This window comes from Humulus lupulus, chromosome 9, assembly GCF_963169125.1.
Source record: "Humulus lupulus chromosome 9, drHumLupu1.1, whole genome shotgun sequence".
Lineage (NCBI taxonomy): Eukaryota > Viridiplantae > Streptophyta > Magnoliopsida > Rosales > Cannabaceae > Humulus > Humulus lupulus.
Window position 1 is genome coordinate 86,609,809 of NC_084801.1, and position 21,838 is coordinate 86,631,646.

At 41.0% G+C, this 21,838-nt stretch overlaps 1 protein-coding gene and 1 non-coding gene across 2 annotated transcripts; one reads left to right on the forward strand and one right to left on the reverse strand.

Moving 5' to 3' along the window:
- Window positions 1–211: 211 nt before the first annotated feature.
- On the reverse strand, window positions 212–314 carry LOC133802679 (U6 spliceosomal RNA). Its single transcript, XR_009877425.1, has one exon. It is a non-coding gene; the product is annotated as a U6 spliceosomal RNA (small nuclear RNA).
- A 6,039-nt stretch (window positions 315–6,353) lies between these two features.
- LOC133799853 (uncharacterized) lies at window positions 6,354–6,914 on the forward strand. The gene is made up of 2 exons (XM_062237844.1): window positions 6,354–6,614; window positions 6,726–6,914. Exons 1-2 carry the CDS (start codon window positions 6,354–6,356, stop codon window positions 6,912–6,914), a joined length of 450 nt encoding a protein of 149 aa, XP_062093828.1.
- The last annotated feature ends 14,924 nt before the right edge of the window (window positions 6,915–21,838 follow it).

Here is a 21,838-nt window from a genome sequence, read left to right on the forward strand (position 1 = left end):
TAATACCCATCAATCCATTTAAGCCATCTTTAACTGTGTAGTCCCATACCTACATAGTCTTAGAATCATCATACTTGACCTTCCCTGGGTGGTGTGGGATGGCATAGTCTTTTACCCGGTCATTCCCTCTGCGAATCACGAGATTCTGACTCTCACAATCACCCACCCTTATGGGTCCGACGTCCCCGTCGGCCACACTTCCGGCTGGGTCAAGGCTTTGATACCATTTCTTAATTTGTGCGTATCATCCACGCGCAAGGGCCATGTTAATCTTCTCTGTATCGTTCCAATTTTATCTGATGTCCTTGTAACACCCTCACTTATTTTATTTAAAACCATATTTGAGGTGTTATGTTTTAAAACTATATCATAATTACTTTCAACGGAAGTCTGGATTTTTTTTGGAAAACTTATTTCGAATTATTTACAATAAACATAAACTGTGTCTCAAACATATTATACATAAGTATTAAATAACCAAATTTGTTTTCAAAACATAAATCCACACTTTATTACAAACAAACACATTGATAAACTGAAATAACCCACAAGAGGTCAATATGTTCATATGTACAAATCAGGGTCAGGACCATGCTTCAGTTCTCCTTATGTCATTCACTCATTTCTTTCTCTACCTGCAACACAAGACAACTGTGAGCCTAAAGCTCAGTAAGCAAAGTAATGCATGTAATTCTAATGATTACTCAATGTCAAAGGACATAAACAACTTCTTTTTAAATTTTGGACCCCTTAATGTTGTGCACACTGTTTGAATTGGTCAATGCCTTCAGGGCTTGTTACACATATAATATAAAATCCCATGGGTTCTCCTCTAGCTAGCCATCACCACAGTAGCGCACATTAAAAACCTTATTCCATCGTTGCCCCATCGGGCTCAAGAGTTACGGCAGCCACACACTGTGGTTTCAATACATATAACAATAACTCATATGGAGGACAAATAAAAACGGAAACATGGCAAACAATATAATTGGTTCACTAAAACCTAGCCAAAATTATTGGGCTGCCACTATAAGCCTACTATAGGCCTCTGCTTACACTTATTAACACTTTCATTTACCTTTTCAAAATAGTTGCACTGAACTTAAACTTCTTATTACAACTTGCTTTTATGTTGCATAAAACTTGCCAAGACATCATATAATTAATCATCATAATATCATGCATGGTCTTATATCATACAATAATTCACCATATCACTATTATGCCATGCCTACAAATTTATGATGAAGTTTCAATGTATGTTTATACCACTTACTCACAAAATATTCATATAATGCATACTTTCACATAACATATAATTCTTGTGTTACAGTTGAGTACTTTACTTACCTTATGTTCAAAATATATTTCACCGTGTAACAAGTGGTGTCTTAGGTGTTGATGTGCTCATCCTGAAAATGGCATGGATTTCTCATCATAATGATGGCAGTAAGACATTGAACTATCATTTAAAAATACCCATAAAACATCATATCAACTTTCGTATCCAAATCATGCCTAAAATGCCGTAAACCACCTAGATCGAGCGTTAGATTTATCTTAGACACTTAGAGAAATTTTGACAGAGTTTCCCCTTAATTTTAGCTATCCTCAAATATCAAAATCAATCAGTAATCAACATCAAATAACCTGCCATAACCATATATCCCAAATACCAAAATAATTCATCACAAAGTTATCATATACTGATTTTGATAAAGTTCAAATTTCCAAGATCATCATCCAAATTAAATGAGTCTCCACATCTATTCAAACATTAATAAACATATCTACCCTCTTATAAACTCAATAAAATAACCAAAAATCTTCTTGTACTCCAAGAACCCCAAAAACCTCATAAAACACAAAATTTCACTTATCGAGCAACTTTTCGGCGAAAACAATCTCTTAAAGATTTTCTAAACCTCAAACCACTTGGAAACCACCAAGAAATATCTTGAAAAGGATAAAACACCATAGATAAGCTCTCAGAAAAATTCAAAAACATGGTTTAACTTCCAAGTACAAGAACTTACCATAAAAAGACCAAAACTAAGCTCAATCCACTTCTTTGGCTTTGATTTCACTTGGATCTCCTTAGAATCTATTCAAACCAGCCCAGAAATGGTATTTTGGTTTTATTTTCTCTCTGTTTTTCATAGTCTTGGTCGTGCAAAGTGATAAGGTTGATGACAATTCTTTATTTTCAATGATTTGGCCTTATTGTATCAAAATTTGACACCTTTCACCTCATCATTTCAACTTTTGACTTATGAAAACCTTATCACTTCAATAATTTCGACTTAATCATCTGCTAGGACTATTATACTTATGTGTAAAACCCTCACACCAAACCTTAGGTCCATATGAGTTCATAACCAATAGTTATGCTTACCCGATCGAGCGTAGTGCACTTATGCTAAGCTCGTTTTGACTTGGCATCAATACCACTGATTATGTATACCTCCCATCAAGACTTGATCTAATGGTTCTAAAAACATTTTTACTTCATCAATGAGACCTTAATCATACCTTAATTATATTTGGTAAATCCACTAATACTCAATTTTACCCCGAAATACTAGTAATCGACATTGTACTAATTTTCACCACTTAACATCTTTTGCCTTCTATATCTCACTTTTCTCACTTGATTTCATGCCTTGTCCATATTTTTCATCCTTTCTTATATCTTGAGCACATCAAACACCCATAAAAGACAACTCAAACACCACAAGGTTAATAATATTGAACATACATATAGAGATCACATACACAACTTTTATACTTATACATGGAAACACTTATAAGAATATGCATATGCTCAAATTATAAATATTGTATGATATGTAATGCAATGTAATCATGTGATTATTGGCTATATTATATTAAAATAATGTGGGTGCTACAATCCTCCACACCTTATAAAAATTTCGTCCTCGAAATTCTCTTACCCAAATAACTCTGGGTATTTAGACCTCATTTCATCTTCCCGTTCCCATGTCATTTCCTCAATATTTGAACTTCTCCACAAGACCTTAACCAGTGAAATCTTCTTATTTCTCAACTCTTTCTCTTTTCTGTCAAGAATTTTCACTGGTTTTTCTTCATATGTTAGGTCTTGTTCAACTTCTATTGGCTTGTAGTTTAGCACATGTGAAGGATCTGGAACGTATTTTCTCAATAATGAAACATGAAAAACATCGTGGACATTTGACAATGATGGCGGTAATGCCAGTCTATAGGCTACCTTCCCCACCTTTTCTAATACTTCAAAAGGCCCAATAAATCTTGGGCTTAACTTCCCTTTCTTTCCAAACCTCATTGCTTATTTCATAAGGGCAATTTTCAGAAATACCTTGTCCCCAATGTTGAACTCCATATCCTTTCGCTTTCGATCAGCATAAATCTTTTGTCTACTCTGAGCAGTTAACATTCTTTTTCTTATTTTCTCTACTGCTTCAGTTGTCCTTCTGACAAGATCTGGACCAGGATACTTTCTTTCTCCCATTTCATCCCAATGAATTGGTGACCTGCATTTTCTGCCATATAACATTTCATACGGTACTACACTAATTGTTGCATGAAAGCTATTGTTATAAGAAAACTCTATCAGACACAAATACTTCTCCCATGATCCTTGAAAATCTAGGACACAAGCTCGAAGCATATCTTCAAGTGTTTGAATGGTCCTTTCAAATTGTCGATCAGATTGGGTGTGATATGCCATAGTAAACTTCAATTTTGTGCCCAATGCTCTTTGCAAACTTCCCCAAAACAATGAAGTAAATCGAGCATCCCAGTCTGAAATTATAGATATTGGCACTCCATGAAGTCTAACAGTCTTCCGAACATACAATTCAGCCCACTGATCCATAGTATAAGTCATGTGTACCGGAAGAAAGTGTGCTGATTTGGTATATCGGTCTACTATAACCCAGATAACATCATGTTGTTTAGAAGTCTTTGACAATCCAACTACAAAATCCATAGTAATCTCTTCCCATTTCCACTCTAGTATTTGTATTGGTTGTAGTAAACCAGCAGGTTTTTGATGTTTAGCTTTCACTTGTTTACACTTGGCTACAAACTCGACCATATCCTTTCTCATGTTGGGCCACCAGTAGTGTCTTTTCAAGTCATTAAACATCTTTGTCATCCCCGGATGTACTGAATACAAAGTATTGTGAGCTTCGGTAAGGATTTCTCTCTTCAACTCCTCATTATTAGGGACACAAACTCTTTCCTTGAACTTTAGCGTCCTATTACATGACACACTAAACTCATTGACCTTCCCACTTTCCAATTCACCTTTTTGTTCCACCAAGTAAGGATCCTCACATTGAACTTGTTTGATTCTTTCTAACAAGGTAGATTGAATAGTCATTACTGATAATCTTCCTGTGTTTACCTCAATCTCTGCTCTGCACATGTCCTCCTAAAGTGGTCTTGTCAATTTCCTAAAAAATGACACATTACCATGAGATTTTCTACTCAGTGTGTCTGCAACTACATTTGCTTTTCCAGGATGATAAAGTATTTGACAATCATAATCTTTCACTAGCTCCAACCATCTCCTTTGTCTCATATTTAATTCCTTCTGAGTGAAGAAATACTTGAGACTTTTATGATCGGTATATATTTTGCACTTCTCACCATATAGATAATGTCTCCAAATCTTTAGTGCAAAAACAACTGCTACCAACTCCAGATCATGTGTTGGATACTTCTATTCATAGTCCTTCAATTGTCTAGAAGCATAAGCTATGAGTTTGCCATTTTCCATCAACACACGCCCTAAACCTTGCTTTGAAGCATCACTATAAATCATAAGTCCTCCTGATCCATATGAAATAGTAAGTATTGGAGTAGAAACCAATCTTTGGTTCAACTCTTGAAAAGTTTTCTCACAAGCTTCAGTCCATTCAAACTTATGATTCTTCCTCGTCAGTTGTGTCAATGGCATTGCTATCTTGGAAAATCCTTCAACAAATCTTCGGTAATAGCCTGCTAATCCCAAAAAACTCCTTACTTCTGAAACATTTGTTGGTCTATTCCATTTACTAATAGTTTCAATCTTTGATGGATCCACTGAAATACCATCTTTTGAGACTATATGGCCCAAATATGCCACCTTCTCTGCCAAAATTCACATTTCTTAAATTTGGCATAGAGTTGTTTTTCTTTTAATTTCTCCAATGTCAACCTCAAATGTTCCTCATGTTCTTCTTTGGATCGAGAATACACCAAAATATCATCAATAAACACTATTACGAACTTATCAAGGTAGTCCTTAAACACCCTGTTCATTAAGTCCATGAATGCAGCTGGAGCATTAGTTAATCTAAATGGCATCACAAGGAACTCATAATGGCCATACTGAGTTCGAAATGCAGTTTTTGGTACATCCTTTTCTCTAATCTTTAATTCATGATACCCAGATCTCAAATCAATCTTTGAAAATACTCCTCTTCCTTGTAATTGATCAAAAAGATCATCAATTCTAGGAAGTAGATACTTATTCTTGACTGTTAACTTGTTCAGTTCTCTATAATCAATACACATTCGCATTGTCCCATTCTTCATAAATAGCACCGGAGCTCCCCATGGTGAAAAACTAGGCCTGATAAAAATTTTCTCCAGGAGTTCTTGCAACTGTATCTTTAATTCCTTTAGTTCTGCTGGTGCCATTCTATATGGTCCCTTGGACACAGGGGCTGTACCAGGAAGTAGCTCGATCACAAATTCAATTTCTCTGTCAGGAGGCAATCTCGGTAAATCTTCTGGAAACACTTCTAAGAAATCTCTAACTACCGGTAGATCTTCCAGTTTTAACTTTTGCAAGTGTCAACCACACTAGCAAGATAACCCATACATCCACTTTCCAACAGTCGCCTGGCCTTCATAATAGATATTAATGGAATGCAAATTTTTGATGTCCTTCCAATAAACATAAACTCATCTTCCTTCAAAGGCTTAAATATCACTGTTTTCTTTCTACAATCAATAGTGGCATTATACTTTGAAAGCCAATCCATACCCAAAATCACCTCATAATCGTGCATCTCTAACATTATTAGATCAGCATATAATTCCTACCATCAATGCAAATAGGAACCCATCTCAACCAATGAGTAGAATACCCCCAATCTGATGGACAATCTGAAAGGACCATTCAAACTCTTGAAGATACGCTTCGAGCTTGTGTCCTAGATTTTCAAGGATCATGGGAGAAGTATTTGTGTCTGATAGAGTATTCTTATAACAATAGTTTTCATGCAACGATTGGTGTAGCACCGTATGAAATGTTATATGGCAGAAAATGCAGGTCACCAATTCATTGGGATGAAATGGGAGAAAGAAAGTATCTTGGTCCAGATCTTGTCAGAAGGACAACTGAAGCAGTAGAGAAAATAAGAAAAAGAATGTCAACTGCTCAGAGTAAACAAAAGAGTTATGCTGATCGAAAGCGAAGGGATGTGGAGTTCAACATTGGGGACAAGGTATTTCTGAAAATTGCCCCTATGAAAGGAGCAATGAGGTTTCGAAAGAAAGGGAAGTTAAGCCCAAGATTTATTGGACCTTTTGAAGTATTAGAAAAGGTGGGAAAGGTAGCCTATAGACTGGCATTACCTCCATCATTGTAAAATGTCCACGATGTTTTTCATGTCTCATTATTGAGAAAATACGTTCCTGATCCTTCACATGTGCTAAACTACGAGCCAATAGAAGTTGAACAAGACCTAACATATGCAGAAAAACCAGTGAAAATTCTTGACAGAAAAGAGAAAGAGTTGAGAAATAAGAAGATTTCACTGGTTAAGGTCTTGTGGAGAAGTTCAAATATTGAGGAAATGACATGGGAACGGGAAGATGAAATGAGGTCTAAATACCCAGAGTTATTTGGGTAAGAGAATTTCGAGGACGCAATTTTTATAAGGTGTGGAGGATTGTAGCACCCACATTATTTTAATATAATATAGCCAATAATCACATGATTACATTGCATTACATATCATACAATATTTATAATTTGAGCATATGCATATTCTTATAAGTGTTTCCATGTATAAGTATAAAAGTTGTGTATGTGATCTCTATATGTATGTTCAATATTATTAACCTTGTGGTGTTTGAGTTGTCTTTTATGGGTGTTTGATGTGCTCAAGATATAAGAAAGGATGAAAAATATGGACAAGGCATGAAATCAAGTGAGAAAAGTGAGATATAGAAGGCAAAATATGTTAAGTGGTGAAAAATAGTACAATGTCGATTACTAGTATTTCAGGGTAAAATTGAGTATTAGTGGATTTACCAAATATAATTAAGGTATGATTAAGGTCTCATTGGTGAAGTAAAAATGGTTTTAGAACCATTAGATCATGTCTTTATGGGAGGTATACATAATTAGTGGTATTGATGCAAAGTCAAAACGAGCTTAGCATAAGTGCACTACGCTCGATCGGGTAAGCATAACTATTGGGTATAAAATCATATGGACCTAAGGTTTGTTGTGAGGGTATTACACATAAGGATAATAGGCCTAGGAGATGATTAAGTCGAAATTATTGAAGTGATAATGTTTTCATAAGTCAAAAGGTGAAATGATGAGGTGAAAGAGGTCAAATTTTGGTACAATAAGGCCAAATCATTGAAAATAAAGAATTGTCACCAACCTTATCACTTTGCACGACCAAGACTCTGAAAAACAGAGAGAAAAGGAACCAGAACACCATTTCTTGGATGGTTTGAACAGATTCTAAGGAGATCCAAGTGAAATCATAGCCAAAGAAGTGGATTGAGCTTAGTTTTGGTCTTTTTATGGTAAGTTCTTGTACTTGGAAGTTAAACCATATTTTTGAATTTTTCTGACAGCTTATCTATGGTGTTTTATCATTTTTAAGATATTTCTTGGTGGTTTCCAAGTGGTTTGAGGTTTATAAAAGCTTGAAGAGATTTTTTTCGCCGAAAAGTTGCTCGGTAAGTGAAATTTTGTGTTTTATGAGGTTTTTGGTGGTATTGGAGTACAAGAATATCTTTGGTTATTTTATTGAGTTTATAAGAGGTTAGATATGTTTATAAATGTTTGAATAGACGTGGAGACTCATTTAATTTGGATGATGATCTTGGAAATTAGAATTTTATCAAAATCGGTATATGATAACATTGTGATGAATTATGTTGGTATTTGGGATATGTGGTTATGGCAGGTTATTTGATGTTGATTACTGATTGATTTTGATATTTGGGGATAGCCAAAATTAAGGGGAAACTCTGTCAAAATTTCTCTAAGTTTCTAAGATAAATCTAACGCTCGATCTTGGTGGTTTAAGGCATTTTAGGCATGATTTGGATATGAAAGTTGATATGATGTTTTATGGGTATTTTTAAATAATAGTTCAATGTCTTACTGCCATCATTATGATGAGAAATCCATGCCATTGTCAGGATAAGCACATCAAAACCTAAGACAACACTTGTTACACGGTGAAATATATTTTGAACAGAATGTAAGTAAAGTACTCAACTGCAACACAAGAATTATATGTTATGTGAAAGTATGCATTATATGAATATTTTGTGAGTAAGTGGTATTAACATACATTGACACTTCATCATAAATTTGTAGGCATGGCATAATAGTGATATTGTAACGCCCTACTACCTTAGAGCCGTTACTAAGTGAGTTTAAAACAGAAATTGTGCATCTAATTGACTCAAGTGGTTTCTAAAACCAAAAGTGTGAATAAACCAGAGTTTAAGGCTGTACTCTTTGAAAATGTTTAGTTTCATTAAAAACGTTAATTATAAAACATCTGGGATCCCAAAATAAGGTTTACAAAATATTTACAACTCAAAATAGATTAACACTTGATCAGCTATCAAAAGAATGGTTAAATACAGCCATATACAAAATGCCCCCAACCAAAGCAGTCGGGCAGGCCGAACATGTACGCGCCGCCCCCACGCTCTCCATACTCATGGCCGGTTGACTGACTCCTTGCTTTTACCTACCACACGGAGCACCCGTGAGCCGAAGCCCAGCAAGAAAACCCAAATAACACATAACATATGCAAAGTAAATAGCTGGCAATAATTCACTGATACATAGGAAAACCACCATAATAAACAAGTACGGCCATGCCGCTCCCAAGGCCTTACCAAAGCCTGGAGTTTCGGTTCTCACCGCGAGGATAACTCATGTATCCCTTGGGTCCCACCCTGAATATAAGCATCCCATGTGCTGTGTTACTTTCGGCCCACGGCCGCCCCGGCCTATGCCGTACCCGGCCTCTGCCGCTCGTTTCATCATAATAACACATATAGTACATTCAAAATAAACATTCACACACATCATGGTTCATTTAAGTTTAAGCATTTGCACGTAATACAATCCGGGGCCACGCCCTACAATCACACAGTGGGGCCATGCCCTAAACTCGGGTGTTACGGTTTTCTTACCTGTATCCCGTGCTTTCCAAAGTACCACGGTCACGAGCACGGTCCTTTAGCACGAGCCTCTCCGAAATCCTAGTCACAACACACATAAAACACTTTTAATACTAACCAAACCCAAAACCACTTCCCGGGACCAATCCCGCACTCTCGGGACCTCTAAAACCTTAAAACAACACCCCGGAGGCATCCCACGAACCCCCGGAGCTAAGACCTAAAATTGCCAAAAAGAGCTACCCTGAAAATTGCCTTGTGCCGCGGCACCACATCCTTGTGCCGCGGCACCCATCAGACAGAAGCTCCCTTGCCGCGGCACACAAAAACCCTGCCGCGGCACGCCTTCGCAGACCCAGAATTCTGGGTTTTTCCTGCAATTTTCCCCGAGCTTTAACCTCCCCAAATCATCCCAAACCAAAACCTAAACCCCAAAACTCAAATCCAAACCTCATATGAACAATCTAACACCCCATAAACACTAGAATCAAATCCAAAACATCAATACACACAAGATCCACTCCTTTGATTTCAAATTCAACAACCCAAATCAAAACCCATGAAAATCTTAACTCAAGCATTAAATTCCTCAACCAACACAGAAAACAAACTTAAATAAGCATAAGATCCTTACCTCAAGAGTAGAATCCACCCTAAAAGTTCCCTTGATCTCCTTCTAAGCTTCCCACTTCAGCCCCTTTCTACACCTCTTCTTCTTTCTTCTTCTTTGCCCTAGCCTTTCTCTCCTCTTCTTTTCCTTCTCTTCTAATTTATCAAAGCCACAAGTGACCCAAATGCCCAAACCGTACCCCCTAAATCCCAGCTGCATAATGTCTATTTGCCTTGCCAAAAGACCAAATTACCCCTCCTTACTAATCCTTCTAAGCTAAACCTTCAAGGGTACTTAAGTCTTAACACTTTCATTTCAATTCTACCACTTCCTATCTTAAAACTTGTTACTCACAGCAGTTACAAATGGTTACCAAATTACCAATACTAATCACTCTTTCTAAACTCAACTTACAAGATTCCCGAAGTACCCCTGGGCTCCTCCCGAGCCGGGTACAACAACCCGTTGTGACTTTTAGACTAACTGGCTCACTAGGACCGTCCCGATGCGTGCATCCTGGTAAAACATCACACTCACATGGCACAATTCACATAGTATAATTATCACAGTTATGCCCTAACATGGCCAAGTTACAATCATGCTCATTTTAAGACAATCAGTTCTACATGCATACTGATTCACATAGTCATGCATCTCAAATAATCCAATAGTCATATAACGTGCAATAAATCATAATGATGCATTAAACTTAATAAAGTCACACACAAAATCCCATCATGCCCTCCAGGCACACTACTCCAGGCCCTTAAGCAGCCTTAACACTGAATTTGGGTCGTTACAACTATCCCCTCCTCATGAGAATTTCGTCCTCGAAATTTACCTGAACAACTCGGGATGCCGCTCCCGCATATCTGATTCCAGTTCCCATGTCGCCTCTTCGACCTTGCTGTTTCTCCACAATACTTTAACCAAGGGGATGGTCTTGCTCCTCAAGACCTTGTCCTTCCTATCAAGGATCTGAACAGGCTTTTCTTCGTATGATAAGTCCCGATCCAACTCCAAGTTCTCATAGCTCAACACATGAGTAGAGTCCGAAACATACTTCCGGAGCATGGACACATGAAACACGTCATGAACTCCTGATAAAGCTGGAGGCATTGCTAACCTATAAGCCACCTCCCTAATTCGTTCTAGAACCTCAAATGGGCCAACAAACCTGGGACTCAGCTTGCCCCGAACGCCAAATCGTTTTACTCCTCTCAGGGGTGAAACCCTGAGGAATACATGATCACCAACCTAAAATTCTACGCTCCTGCGTTTTTGATCTGAATAACTCTTCTGGCGACTCTGGGAGGCGAGCATACGAGCTCTAATTTTCTCAAGTGCCTCATTGGTCCTCTGAACCATCTCAGGACCTAAATACCTTCTCTCACCTGTCTCCTCCCAGTGAATCGGTGATCTGCATTTTCTACCATACAACATCTCATACGGAGCCACTCCGATAGTCGCCTGATAACTGTTATTGTACGAAAACTCAATCAGAGGGAGATACTTACTCCAAGATCCCTCAAAATCCAAGACACAAGCTCGTAACATGTCCTCCAGTATTTGAATTGTCCTCTCAGACTGTCCATCCGTCTGAGGATGATAAGCGGTACTAAACCGAAGCTGCGTGCCCATTGCCTTCTGCAGGCTCTTCCAAAACTTGGAAGTGAAAGTGGGGTCTCTGTCGGATACTATTGACCTCGGAGCCCCATGAAGTCGAACGATCTCCTTAACATAAAGCTCTGCATACTGCTCCACAGTATAAGTCGTCTTCACAGGTAAGACGTGGGCGGACTTGGTATACCTGTCCACAATCACCCATACCGAGTCATGCTGACCCACGGTCTTTGGCAATCCTACCACAAAGTCCATGGCAATATCTTCCCATTTCCACTCGGGAATCCCAAGAGGCTGTAATAATCCTGCTGGCCTCTGGTGTTCCGCCTTAATCTGCTGACAGGTTAGGCATCTAGCCACATAGTCCACCACGTCCCTCTTCATGCCTGACCACCAATACAAAACCTTCAGGTCATGGTACATCTTCGTAGAACCTGGGTGCAAAGAGTAGGGAGTGGTATGAGACTCGTCCAAAATCTCTCGCCGAATGTCTGGATCAATCGGAACACAAATCCGTCCTTTGTACTTCAACAAACCCATCTCAGAAATAGAGAAGTCCTTAGCTGCTCCCGATAGGACGTTCTCTCTACGCTCAACTAACTGGGGGTCCTTTCCCTGTGCTTCCTTAATCCTCTCGAGGAGTGTTGACTGAAGAGTAATGTTGGCTAACCTCCCAACCACTAGCTCTATACCTGCTCTGGTCATCTCTCCTGCTAGTCTGTCAGATATCTGCCTCGAACTATACAACTGTCCTGGGCCCCTTCGGCTCAATGCATCAGCCACCACATTAGCCTTCCCAGGATGGTATAGGATATCACAATCGTAATCCTTTACCAGCTCAAGCCACCGTCTCTGGCGCATGTTCAAGTCCTTATGGGTAAAGAAATACTTTAGACTCTTGTGATCAGTGTATATCTCGCACCTCTCTCCATACAGATAGTGTCTCCAAATCTTAAGTGCGAATACCACTGCAGCTAATTCCAGGTCATGCGTGGGATACCTCTGCTCGTACTCCTTTAATTGCCTTGATGCGTACGCTATCACTTTCCCAGCCTGCATCAACACGCATCCCAGACCCTGTCTGGAAGCGTCACAGTAGACCACAAACTTCTCATTATCTGTTGGCAGGCTCAGCACTGGTGCAGTAATCAACCGCCGCTTCAGCTCTTTGAAGCTATTCTCGCATCGATCTGTCCACACAAACTTGGTCTTCTTCCTTGTCAATTCTGTCAACGGAGTAGCAATTCTGGAGAACCCCTCTACAAACCGCCGGTAGTAACCTGCTAGTCCAAGGAAACTTCTAACTTCAGGAACATTGCTGGGTCTAGGCCAAACCCTCACTGCTTCCGTCTTACTTGGGTCGACCAGTAACCCATCCTTACTGATAATATGGCCCAAAAATGAAACTTGCGATAACCAGAACTCGCACTTACTAAACTTGGCATATAGCTTATGCCCTCTTAACCGCTGCAACACTAGACGCAGATGATGCTCATGCTCTGTCTCTGTCTGGGAGTATACTAGGATATCATCAATAAACACAATCACAAACTTATCCAAGTAATCCTTAAAAATTCTGTTCATCAAATCCATAAATGCCGCCGAGGCATTGGTTAATCCAAAGGACATAACCAGAAATTCATAATGCCCATACCGAGTCCGAAATGCAGTCTTTGGTATGTCCTCATCTCTGATCCTCAATTGATAGTAGCCTGATCGGAGATCAATCTTCGAAAACACTATACTCCCTTGAAGCTGATCAAATAAATCGTCGATCCTAGGCAATGGATATTTGTTCTTGATGGTCAGCTTATTCAACTCCCTGTAATCGATGCACATCCTGAGCGATCCATCCTTTTTCTTAACAAATAAAACTGGAGCACCCCACGGCGAGAAACTCGGTCTGACAAACCCCAAATCAAGTAGTTCCTGCAGTTGAATCTTCAATTCCTTTAATTCTGCTGGAGCCATTCTGTAAGGTGCTTTGGATACTGGCTCTGCTCCCGGAGCCAACTCTATGACGAACTCGATCTCCCGCTGTGGCGGCAACCCCGGCAGATCTGCTGGAAACAAGTCTGGAAACTCGCAGACGACTCTGGTTTCATTCGGTCCCACTGCCGCCACCTTAGAGGAATCCACTATACTTGCTAGGAATCCTATGCAACCCTCTTGCATCAGGTCTCTAGCCTTTAGTGCCGAGATCACAGGTACCCGCGGTCCATCCACCGATCCCACGAACACAAAGGGTGCCTCGCCCTCCGGTTCAAAGGTCACCATTCGTCGCCTACAATCAATTGTTGCTCCATATCGCGTCAACCAATCCATCCCTAGTATTATGTCAAAATCGTCCATATCTAGTTCAATCAGGTCAACAAACAATTCTCTACCATCTACCACTACTGGTAAGGCTCTAACCCACCTCCTAGAGACTACCAGCTCTCCTGTAGGCAATACAGTCTGAAAACCCCTAGCATACAAAATACTAGGTCTACACAGCTGATCAATCACTCTAGCAGAAACAAATGAGTGCGTAGCACCAGAATCAATCAATGCAGTAAACAAGGATCCAGCGCTAAAAATCTGACCTGTGACCACTGATGGGCTGGCCTCTGCCTCAGTCTGAGTCAAGGTGAAGACCCTAGCAGGCGCGAGGCTGTCACCCTACCTAGGCTCCTCCTTCTTAGCCTGCGGGCAATCTTTCTTCAAGTGGCTGGTGCTTCCACAAACAAAACATGCCCTGATGCCGGTACCCGCTCCAGAGGCGGACCGGCACTCGCCCTGATGCCGTCGCCTGCATCGAGGACACCATGGATAACTCCTCCAGTTGTCATTACTGCCCTGGCGGCCACCCACGGAACCGCGAACCCTCCTGTCGGAACCATAGGGAGTAAATGAGTCTGGTACTCTCTTCTTCTGCTCACTGGGGCCGCTGCCCCGACTAGGCCCAGAAGAAGAAGGCATTACCCTCCTAGTATCACGCCTAGCAGCGCTATCCTTCCAGATCTGATCCTCAGCCCTCTCAGCAGTGAGGGCCTTGTCTACCACTTGCGCATAGGTAGTCTCTGGAGCCATTGTAATACTCACGTCACGGGCGATCATTGCACCTAATCCCCGTACAAATCTGTCCCTTCTGGCCATATCAGTCGGCACAAGCTCTGGCGCAAACTTCGCCAATCTATCAAATACCAAGGCGTACTCAGTGACAGATAACCTGCCCTGAGTCAGACTGTTAAACTCATCCGCCTTCGCCGCTCGAACGGCTACGCTGTAGTATTTCTCGTTGAAAAGGCTCTTGAATTCCTCCCAGGTCATAATAGCAGTATCCCTTCGCTGCCCCACCACCTCCCACCATATTCGTGCATCATGTCTAAGCATATAACTGGCACAATCAACCCTATCCCTTCCTTAAACCCTCATGAAGTCCAGGATTACCGACATTGTACTCATCCACTGCTCAGCCTGCAGTGGGTCTGCTCCCCCCTCAAAGGTAGGAGGTTGTTGTTTTCTGAATCTTTCATATAGAGGTTCCAACCTGTTCCCAGTCACAGGTTGAACCGGAGCCGGTACCACACTAGGCGGTGGTGGTATCACAGTGGCCGGTGGAGGAGCTGGTTGCCTGTACTGACTAAGCTCATCCTCTGTTTTCTTCAACCTAGCCTCCATCTCTGCTAAAATCTGTTGCCAGTTCTGAGGAGCAGGTGAAGGGTCCTGCCCCTGGTTATCATCCTCGGCCTGAATGCCGCGGAGTCTCGATGATTGGCGAGGCATTGCAACTAAATGCCTGCAATCAATGACACCGCTCATTAGGCATGATAACAAGGTCCAATTTCCACCTCTCAATCTCAACAACAACCAAGATCAATCGACCAAAGTGCCATACAAATATCATGCAGCATACAACGGGCCTTGCCCTGGCATCATGCATATGTTATTTCAATGATCATGCTCATAATAATTTAGGCAGGCACACAAAGCATTAAACACATATTCATGAATATATCAACCGATCATACCAAACTACCCTGAGTCGAGCTTTTCAATGGCAGCGTGCGTACATGTTCGGTCGATCTCCAGAACCAATAAACCTTGGCTCGCTCTGATACCAAGTTGTAACGCCCTACTACCTTAGAGCCGTTACTAAGTGAGTTTAAAACAGAAATTGTGCATCTAATTGACTCAAGTGGTTTCTAAAACCAAAAGTGTGAATAAACCAGAGTTTAAGGCTGTACTCTTTGAAAATGTTTAGTTTCATTAAAAACGTTAATTATAAAACATCTGGGATCCCAAAATAAGGTTTACAAAATATTTACAACTCAAAATAGATTTACACTTGATCAGCTATCAAAAGAATGGTTAAATACAGCCATATACAAAATGCCCCCAACCAAAGCAGTCGGGCAGGCCGAACATGTACGCGCCGCCCCCACGCTCTCCATACTCATGGCCGGTTGACTGAATCCTTGCTTTTACCTGCCACACGGAGCACCCGTGAGCCGAAGCCCAGCAAGAAAACCCAAATAACACATAACATATGCAAAGTAAATAGCTGGCAATAATTCACTGATACATAGGAAAACCACCATAATAAACAAGTACGGCCATGCCGCTCCCAAGGCCTTACCAAAGCCTGGAGTTTCGGTTCTCACCGCGAGGATAACTCATGTATCCCTTGGGTCCCACCCTGAATATAAGCATCCCATGTGCTGTGTTACTTTCGGCCCACGGCCGCCCCAGCCTATGCCGTACCCGGCCTCTGCCGCTCGTTTCATCATAATAACACATATAGTACATTCAAAATAAACATTCACACACATCATGGTTCATTTAAGTTTAAGCATTTGCACGTAATACAATCCGGGGCCACGCCCTACAATCACACAGTAGGGCCATGCCCTAAACTCGGGTGTTACGGTTTTCTTACCTGTATCCCGTGCTTTCCAAAGTACCACGGTCACGAGCACGGTCCTTTAGCACGAGCCTCTCCGAAATCCTAGTCACAACACACATAAAACACTTTTAATACTAACCAAACCCAAAACCACTTCCCGGGACCAATCCCGCACTCTCGGGACCTCTAAAACCTTAAAACAACACCCCGGAGGCATCCCACGAACCCCCGGAGCTAAGACCTAAAATTGCCAAAAAGAGCTACCCTGAAAATTGCCTTGTGCCGCGGCACCACATCCTTGTGCCGCGGCACCCATCAGACAGAAGCTCCCTTGCCGCGGCACACAAAAACCCTGCCGCGGCACGCCTTCGCAGACCCAGAATTCTGGGTTTTTCCTGCAATTTTCCCCGAGCTTTAACCTCCCCAAATCATCCCAAACCAAAACCTAAACCCCAAAACTCAAATCCAAACCTCATATGAACAATCTAACACCCCATAAACACTAGAATCAAATCCAAAACATCAATACACACAAGATCCACTCCTTTGATTTCAAATTCAACAACCCAAATCAAAACCCATGAAAATCTTAACTCAAGCATTAAATTCCTCAACCAACACAGAAAACAAACTTAAATAAGCATAAGATCCTTACCTCAAGAGTAGAATCCACCCTAAAAGTTCCCTTGATCTCCTTCTAAGCTTCCCACTTCAGCCCCTTTCTACACCTCTTCTTCTTTCTTCTTCTTTGCCCTAGCCTTTCTCTCCTCTTCTTTTCCTTCTCTTCTAATTTATCAAAGCCACAAGTGACCCAAATGCCCAAACCGTACCCCCTAAATCCCAGCTACATAATGTCTATTTGCCTTGCCAAAAGACCAAATTACCCCTCCTTACTAATCCTTCTAAGCTAAACCTTCAAGGGTACTTAAGTCTTAACACTTTCATTTCAATTCTACCACTTCCTATCTTAAAACTTGTTACTCACAGCAGTTACAAATGGTTACCAAATTACCAATACTAATCACTCTTTCTAAACTCAACTTACAAGATTCCCGAAGTACCCCTGGGCTCCTCCCGAGCCGGGTACAACAACCCGTTGTGACTTTTAGACTAACTGGCTCACTAGGACCGTCCCGATGCGTGCATCCTGGTAAAACATCACACTCACATGGCACAATTCACATAGTATAATTATCACAGTTATGCCCTAACATGGCCAAGTTACAATCATGCTCATTTTAAGACAATCAGTTCTACATGCATACTGATTCACATAGTCATGCATCTCAAATAATCCAATAGTCATATAACGTGCAATAAATCATAATGATGCATTAAACTTAATAAAGTCACACACAAAATCCCATCATGCCCTCCAGGCACACTACTCCAGGCCCTTAAGCCTTAACACTGAATTTGGGTCGTTACAGATATGGTGAATTATTGTATGATATAAGACCATGCATGATATTATGATGATTAATTATATGATGCGTTAGCAAGTTTTATGCAACATAAAAGCAAGTTGTAATAAGAAGTTTAAGTTCAGTGCCACTATTTTGAAAAGGCAAATGAAAGTGTTAATTAGTCTAAACAGAGGCCTATAGTGGCAGCCCAATAATTTGGGCTAGGTTTTAGTGAACCAATTATATTGTTTGCCATGTTTCCGTTTTTATTTCTCCTCCATTTGAGTTATTGTTATATGTATTGACACCACAGTGTGTGGCTGCCGTAACTCTTGAGCCCGATGGGGCAACGATGGAATAAGGTTTTTAATGTGCGCTACTGTGGTGATGGCTAGCTGGAGGAGAACCCATGGGATTTTATATTATATGTGTAACAAGCCCTGAAGGCATTGACCAATTCAAACAGTGTGCACAATATTAAGGTGCCCAAAATTTAAAAAGAAGTTGTGTATGTCCTTTGACATTGAGTGATCATTAGCTTTACATATATTACTTTTCTTACTGAGCTTTAGGCTCACAGTTGTCTTGTGTTGCAGGTAGAGAAAGAAATGAGTGAATGACATAAGGAGAACTGAAGCATGGTCCTGACCCTGATTTGTACATATGAACATATCGACCTCTTGTGGGTTATTTCAATTTATCAGTGTGTATGTTTGTAATAAAGTGTGGATTTATGTTTTGAAAACAAATTTGGTTATTTAATACTTATGTATAATATGTTTGAGACACACTTTATGTATATTGTAAATAATTTGAAATAAGTTTTTTTTTTAAAAAAATTCAAACCTCCGTTGAAAGTAATTATGATATAGTTTTAAAATGTAACACCTCAAATATGGTTTTAAATAACATAGGTGAGGGTGTTACACCGTCCACCTGGCATCGCGCCTAATGACACTCTTTCTCCGATTCTGATCCTCGGCCCCCTCAGCTGTAAGGGACTTGTCCACAACCTGAGCATAGGTAATAGTCTCTGGTTCTAAAGTGATCTTTACATCACGGGAGATCATAACATTCAACCCCCGTACAAACCTATCTCTTCTTGCCACATCAGTCGGCACCAAATCCGGCGCGAACTTCGCCAACTGGTCAGATCTCAGAGCATACTCAGTAACTGTCAACCGACTCTGAGTCAGATTGATGAACTCGTTAACCTTTGCAGCTCGGACAGCTACAGTGTAGTATTTCTCGTTGAAGATATTCCTGAACACTTCCCAAGTCATAACTGTCACATTCCTCCTCTGAGCTACTACATCGCACCAGATTTGGGCATCCTGTAACGCCCTACTTCCTTAGAGCCGTTACTAAGTGAGTTTTAAGACAAAACAGTGTGCAATGAACTCGCTAACCGAGGTTTTGAAACAAAAGTGTGACTAATTAAAAGTTAGGGCTGTAATCTTTGAAAATGCGACGTTTCATTAAAAAGGCTTCTAGTATTAAACACTTGGGATCCCAAAATAAGGTTTGAAAACTATTTACATATTGAAATAAGTTTACAGTTGATTAATCATAAAAATCATAGATTATTACAGCCATTTTCGAATAAACCCCCAACCAAAGCAGTCGGGCAGGCCAAACATGTACGCGTCGCTTCACGCTCTCCGTACTCAAGGTTGGTTGACTCAGCCTTTGCCCTTACCTGCAATACGGAGCACCCGTGAGCCGAAGCCCAGCAAGAAAACTCAAGCATTTCATAACATATGCAAAATATACAGTTAATCATATCAGATAATCCACGGATAAACAAGTCGACCATTAGACTAAGCAAACACAGCCCTGCCGCCCCAGAACCCTTACCGCAGCCTGGGGTCTCCGTCCTCACCGCAAGGATCTCACACATATCCTTTGGGTCCCGGGCCCTGCCCTGACCATAAGCATCCCATGTGCTTAGTGTTACTTCCGGCTCCGCTGCCGTACTCGGCCTACGCCACACTCGGCCCTTGCCGTTCATTTCATTACAATCATATATAGCATAAATCAAGCAACATTCAAACAAATACCAATTTATTTAAATCTGGACCCTAACATGTAATGCAATATAGGGCCATGCCCGGCAATCATCTCATCATGCAACATGCAATATAGGGCCATGCCCGGCAATCACACTATGGGCCCACGCCCTATCCTACGGGTGTTATAGTTTTCTTACTTGCATTCCGAGCCTCCTGATGCACTAAAGCCGCGAGCACGGTCCTCTAGCACGAGCCTCTCCAAAACCTAGTCACTACACACAAGAAATATCCCTCAACACTAATCAAATCAAAAACCGCTTCCCGGGACCAATCCCACACTCTCGGGACTCTCAAATCCCTAAAACAATACATTGGAACCATCCCCCGAGTCCCCGGTAAAAAGCCCTAAAAACTAGAATTTTGGCCTGTCAAAATGGCCTAGGGCCGCGGCACTCCCCCCAAGGGCCGCGGCGCCCAGCGACCTGCACCTCTCCTGAAGCAACATCGCGCCGCGGCGCCCAAGAACAGGGCCGCGGCGCTCATACGCGAACCCAGATTTTCTGGGTTTTCTCTTGCATTTTTCCCGAACTTAAACCCCTCCAAATCATCCCAACAATAACCTAAGCCCCAAAACCCATTTCAAACTTCAAATAAACCATACATCAAACCATAAACATCATAACCCAACTCAAAACACAATCAAATCCCCAAAATCCACATCCTTGATTTAAATTTCAGAAAAATAAAAACTCAAAGTTCAAACTTAAACCATGCTCAAATTCCTTAACCCATAACAGAATCAAGCCTTAAATTGCTTAGAATCCATACCTTGAATGAAGAATCCAACCCTATGCTTCCTTGATCCATCTCCTAAGTCTCAAATTTCAGCTCCATCACTCCTCTTCTTCTTCTTCTCCTTCTTCATGCCCTAGGTCTCCTTCTAGCTTTTCCTTTCTTAATTTTAAACAAAACCTCCAAAATGCATAAATGCCAAACCGTTCACCCCATATAACCCAGCTGAAATTTGTCTATTACCCTTGCCAAAAGACCACATTACCCCTCCTTGCCTATCCTTTCCCAACTAAACCTCAAGGGCTTACTTGTCATTTCCTATCCATTACAATTCTACCATTTTACCATCAAAACCTGTTACTCTCTATGGTTACTAATAGTCACACAAGTTACCAAATTACCAGTCACCAAAATCTCTCAAGAACTAAGTTACGAAATCCCCGAATTACCCCTAGGCTCCTCCCGAGCCGGGCATAGAAATCCCGTTGTGACTCTTAAGTTAATTTGCTCTCTAGGACCGTCTCGGCACGTGCATCACCATACTAACACCACTCTCACATGGTAAAAATCACGGAATACAATTACCACATATATGCCCTCAGCGGGCTAATAATTACAAATATGCCCTTCAAGCACAATCAGGGCCTACATGCATACTAATACACATAGTCATGCATCTCAGATAAACAAATAGTCAAATAACATGCTTTAAACCATAACCATGCATTTAACTCACTAAAATCACACATAAATTCCATTATGCCCTCCAGGCACACTAACCAAGGCCCTTAAGCCTTATTAGCGATTTCGGGTCGTTACAACTATCCCCTCCTCATAAAAATTTCGTCCTCGAAATTTATCCAAACACATCAGTCAGTAAACCCGCAACTCTGACCCTGAATCCCAAGGTCCACCGCCTTTACTTTACTTTTCAAAGACCCTCTCGCAAGAGTAACAATCTTGCCCCTCAAGATTTTGTCTAATAGCCATGCCCTCGATAGCTCCTTGTTTACCCCGCAACCCTGCTGAAGCCTCAGGGTCTGCCTAAATTACA

Coding starts and splice junctions, on each gene's coding strand:
- LOC133799853 (XM_062237844.1), top strand. CDS start 6,354: ATGGGAGAAAGAAAGTATCTTGGTCCAGATCTTGTCAGAAGGACAACT. Junction 6,615..6,725: donor TATTAGAAAAGGTGGGAAAG/GTAGCCTATAGA, acceptor CTAAACTACGAG/CCAATAGAAGTTGAACAAGA.